Source organism: Pteropus alecto, unplaced genomic scaffold (assembly GCF_000325575.1).
Source record: "Pteropus alecto unplaced genomic scaffold, ASM32557v1 scaffold166, whole genome shotgun sequence".
Taxonomy (NCBI): Eukaryota; Metazoa; Chordata; class Mammalia; order Chiroptera; family Pteropodidae; genus Pteropus; species Pteropus alecto.
In genome coordinates this window covers 2,332,567-2,337,390 of record NW_006439757.1, presented here as the reverse complement: position 1 = coordinate 2,337,390, position 4,824 = coordinate 2,332,567, and the positions used below count along the sequence as shown (strand labels likewise).

At 37.3% G+C, this 4,824-nt stretch overlaps 1 protein-coding gene and 1 pseudogene across 1 annotated transcript in view; one reads left to right on the top strand and one right to left on the bottom strand.

The window, feature by feature from the left end:
- The window catches only part of PLRG1 (pleiotropic regulator 1), a 13,780-nt gene extending 12,546 nt beyond the window's left edge, over nucleotides 1–1,234 (top strand). The window contains exons 14-15 of the mRNA XM_006916976.3: nucleotides 1–180; nucleotides 743–1,234. The exon at nucleotides 1–180 is cut by the window's left edge and continues 13 nt beyond it. Coding sequence (XP_006917038.1) covers nucleotides 1–180; nucleotides 743–802 — 240 coding nt within the window. The 3' untranslated portion in view covers nucleotides 803–1,234. The remainder of the gene's footprint in view (nucleotides 181–742) is intronic.
- Nucleotides 1,235–1,372: 138 nt separating this feature from the next.
- LOC102878497 lies at nucleotides 1,373–4,757 on the bottom strand (annotated as a pseudogene).
- Between the last annotated feature and the right edge of the window lie 67 nt (nucleotides 4,758–4,824).

The following is a 4,824-nucleotide window of genomic DNA, read 5'->3' as shown; positions in this document are numbered from 1 at the left end:
ATGCATCTTTGGGACTGGAGAACTGGTTATAATTTCCAGAGAGTTCATGCAGCTGTGCAGCCTGGGTCTTTGGACAGTGAATCAGGAATATTTGCTTGTGCTTTTGATCAGTCTGAAAGTCGATTGCTAACAGCCGAAGCTGATAAAACCATTAAAGTGTACAGAGAGGATGATACAGCAGTAAGTTCTCTATTTCACATTCATTTTAAAGTAAATCAGCCATGCCAATTTTGCAAGTGTTTTATCATTTTAACATTACCGAAATTATCACAAGGGAAAATAATCTTTATAGTATTAAAATATTTATCATCTTGAGTAGTATCTGCTTGTAGATTTCTGTATTGTTTTCATTGATGCCAGCAAATCCATAGATTATTTTATTCCAGCTTTCCTTATTACAGTAAATGGGAAAATCTTACACTAAGAATAACACCAAATAAATAGATTGCTATGCAATTAATTCTAGAATCGTCAGCTTTGGTGTTACTAGAATATCTAAATAGCAATTTTGTTTGAGATGAAAAACCATACACTGGATTTGTAGTGAAGCCATTTATTCTTTATTAGATTCAGATAATGCAAAAAGTTTGTCAACTGTTCCTAAAATTGTTGAATAACTGCTAAATATATGACGCCAAATAGTATACTTGAATAGATTAGATACCTTATTTTTATTAGAAAGGAAGTTATTAAATATGAAGCAAAGTAATAATCTTTTTTTTTCTTACTTTTCTATTTTTAGACAGAAGAAACTCATCCAGTCAGCTGGAAGCCAGAAATTATCAAGAGAAAGAGATTTTAATGTGGCATTGTCTTCATGGTGGTCTCCCCCCCCCTCCCACTACTTTTTTTTTTTTTTTTTTGTTTTTTGGTTTTTTTTTTTTTAAGCTTGGTATTGATGTCATTTTGTGCTCTGGCTAGGACCACAAAGCAGAAACTCATGCTCGAATCATTGCTGCTTCATATTTTGTATTAAAGTGTAATTCTAAAATAAACAGTTTGAGATCCTAGGAAGATGCAGATATCAAGCATATGCAGGTTGTTGAATATAACTATTCTAAAGATAGACTATTTTGTCAGTTTTATTAAAAGACACCCTCTTTTTTTTTTTTAACTTACAAAACTGCTTACATAAATGATGTGTTTTGAAGGGAGCAGTCAGTTTTATTTTTTAATCCTTTAAAAATAGTTATCTGTGACTGATAATTTGGGATTAAAGGATTTGAAGCCCTGATTTAACTGATGTATGTTTATTCCACAAACAGTTTTTGCGTGCATGCTCTGCAAAGTTCTGCGCTAGATACTGTTCAGGAAATAGACAAATAAGATATGCTTGTCCTCCAAGACTTCTAGTTTAGTAACTTATTGTAGAATGCTATAATAGAGGCGCAAGCAAAAAGCTGGGGTAACAGGAAAAGACCATTAATTTTTCCTGGGAGAATCGTGGAAGACTTAATAGAGTAAGTGGTATTTGAGCTGTGCCATGAGAGGGCAGAGAAAGGAAGGGGTATTTATTCTAAGGAGGCATAAAGTGAATGCAACCGACGTGTGAAAGCGTGTGGCGTGTTCTAGGCGCAAAGTGCCCTCTGCTGCAGCTGAGTGAGTACAGGTGGCGCTGGTGGCGAAAGCTCGTGTTTGGAGTTTGGTTTTTATTCCACAAGCAGTAGGATGCCAGTATAGGTACCAAAACCTGGGGAGATTACTGGAGATAGTAATGGAGGTATTTGAAAGATGTAGCAAGGTCTGCAATCTTTCATGAAGACTTTATAGAAAAAGTATTAAGTTTCTGATACCTATGGTTCCTAGTAAATACGAGTTTTATAAACCATGCCCTGAGGATCCTGATTCCCCATCAGTCAAGATTTGTCAGACTTTACTTTCTGTAGTTAAAAAACACAGTTACAAGAACAATTGCTTTAAAATGTTTTTCAAATGTTAAAATTTTGGATAAGCATTTCCAAATTACACATATCCCATCCTGCACTCTGTAGGTGGCAGTATAATCATTACGATCTTTAGGTGGGTAGTTTTCCAGAGTGTATTGAAAATGATTGAACTCTTGCTAGCTCTTCATTAGAAATAAAATTAGGAAACTGTCCAATAGGAATAATCCGATAAGTGAACACAAGCAAGTTCTTTGTACTTTTCTTCTTTAACAGTTAAAACTAGCCCAGATGTCCTATTGACAAAGGACTGGTTTAATAGATTATGGTACCTCCGTGCTATTTATTTCTATCAGTTAAGAGTAAGGAATTTATCAGGACTAATAAGATGAGCAAACTTTACTCTTATGTAAGGAAAAGTGCTTTTTTTTTTGTAAAATAATTTGTTAAAGCTCTAAAAAGTAATGGAGAAGTAGCACCACGTCAGTGGCTTTGTGAAGGAGTGGAATTGTGGGAGAACTTTCATGATTGGCTTTATATATTTCTATATTTTAATTTTCTATAAGCATGTATTTTGTAAACTTAGAAACCCACAAGTATCCCTGAGAGATTCTAATATTCTTTCTAACAGAAAAAAAAAAGATATGAAGTCCCCAAGGCCAAGAAATCCCCCATTATTCCATTATCCTGCCTAGCAAAGCTTGAACTATCCTGTTAGGTCCAAGTATCAAATTCTGAATAGCATTTTAAAAGTTCATTGCCCTGCTTCATGCCGTTCCGTGTTATGGTGTTCTTGAATCCTCTTTCAAACAGATCATCTACCCTATGTGCTCATGAATCCCATGAAATTTTAAGCAGAATTTCATGTATGTGCTCTCTTTATTTGGCAGAACCCCAACCAGGTTAAACCCAAATCTCTTAGTGTGCCTGTGCTGTAAGTACACTCAACGCTGTAAAATGCTGCCAGCGTAAATTAAAACAGCCACGCTCACTGAGCTGTTGATTTATGACCACAAACCTCGAGTGGGCCATTCACAGCAGCCACAGACACGCTTTCATAGTTAATGTCTTCTACCTCCTGGTCAGAAGGATGAGCTGCCCACCTGGGAACAGTTCCAAGTACACAGTTGTTGCCTTATGCTCTTGTCTATGTAAGATCTTCGTCCTACAATGAACCCCTTTCTCTTCACAATAAATTCCTTGTTGCCAAATGATTCTCATCAACAAGTACGTTTTATTTAAATATGTTTGTATGTATTTAAATATGCCTGCCTTAAAAAAAGACATAATGTTCCCTTCTACGTGTGCACCCACTTTTTATTCCTTTTATTGCTGAACTAGAACATTTTTATAATCTCATCTCTAATTTCCTCGCTTCCTATTCTCAACAGACTCTAATCAAAAATGTGTTAAACATTGTTCTTAGAAAAAGAAAAATAGGAGAAACAAAGTATGAGGGAGTCGGTAGGAAATAATGAAATAAAAAGGGAATATAGATTTAGTAAATAAACCTAAATGACTTTTTGGTACAAAAATAAAAGTAAAACTATAGATAATTAAGAAACAAACAAGAATCAAATATCCTAATTAAAATGGTGGGAGGAAAGACCATTTTGTTTAATCCTATGCCATTATTTTTAAAGAGCCAAGTAAAATTATTAAAGAAAAATTCTGTGAGTCCAGAAGATACCAAAAACCTAAACATTAATTATTGGAGAAGAAACAGTTGTCAAGGAGTTAACCTCTACCGCCACCACCCACGTACATCAGTCCCTAAGCTCATAGAGCTTCAGAATGGAATTCAAATTTTAATGCACTTTAACTTTTTCTGATACTGAAAGATCTCGCCCAAAATAGGGTTGTGTGGCTTTTGGGCAACAGATCCTTTCCTTCCTGTGTGAGAGGCTGGGAGGTACCATTTCACATCTGAACCATTCAGTCTCTGGCATCCTGGTCACTGAGGCTCACAAACAGGTCCAGGCGTGCAAAAAAGTCTGCATATATTTCTAAAAGGGATCTTCTTTAAAGAATAAATGTTGGAAGAACTATGTTAGCAAGATCCATTCCAAGCCTAACCTGTGACAAGCAACACATAACGCTTTTGTGCTCTTCCGCTGACCCTGCCTCCTCTTCATCAGCTCTATTGTCGTATGAGTCGAAAAGGTCAGCATCACTTGTTCCACTGGACATGAAAGGAGTGACCGTGTGGTATCTGAGCACTTTGGCTTTTTTCCTGAGCTGCTGTGGGTCAAGACTGAGGCAGATCTAGAGGAATCTATTAAGTGCCTTGGGGATGAGCCACATCGATGAAATTCATCAGCATCATAGAATTCATCTTCGCCGCCAGAATAAGAGAACTCCGGCACTGTATTTGGAGAGAAGTTGACATGGCTCGGAGAAGTTAGACTGCTTCTAGGTGGCGAGTGCCCACTGCCTGTACTATTTGGTCTTGGAGTCTGATGATGTCCCAAGGTTGCTAACACAAGTCCAGCTGGTAGGGAAGGTGGGTGCTGCTCTGACACAACTGAGTAGGCTCTGGAGGGAAGACAGCTGGGAAGGCGTTGTGTGGATCACAGGTTCCAGGGGACTAGGTCGATATATCGTGTCTGCAGGATTATTAGTACTTTTAGCAATTTGCAGCGACACAATGCAGTATTTAATTGATTTTACCGTGCTATTTGTTGTCTCTTTGATGAGAGTTTCAATTTTTTTCTCTGTCATCTTTGCAGTTTTGAAGTTTGTCATCAAAAAGCTTGCATTGTTCTATCAAGATTTGTAGGTAAGCATCAGCCTCTGTAAGTTTCTTATCAAAGTCTTGGAACTAGAAACAAATCCTGAATCCAAACCTCCATAACTAGCGAGCAAGAAAGCCATTTGCCAAGGTCCCTGCCCTCTATACTCCCAGGGGACGGAGCCGGGGTCCACTTCTGAGCACCCCTTT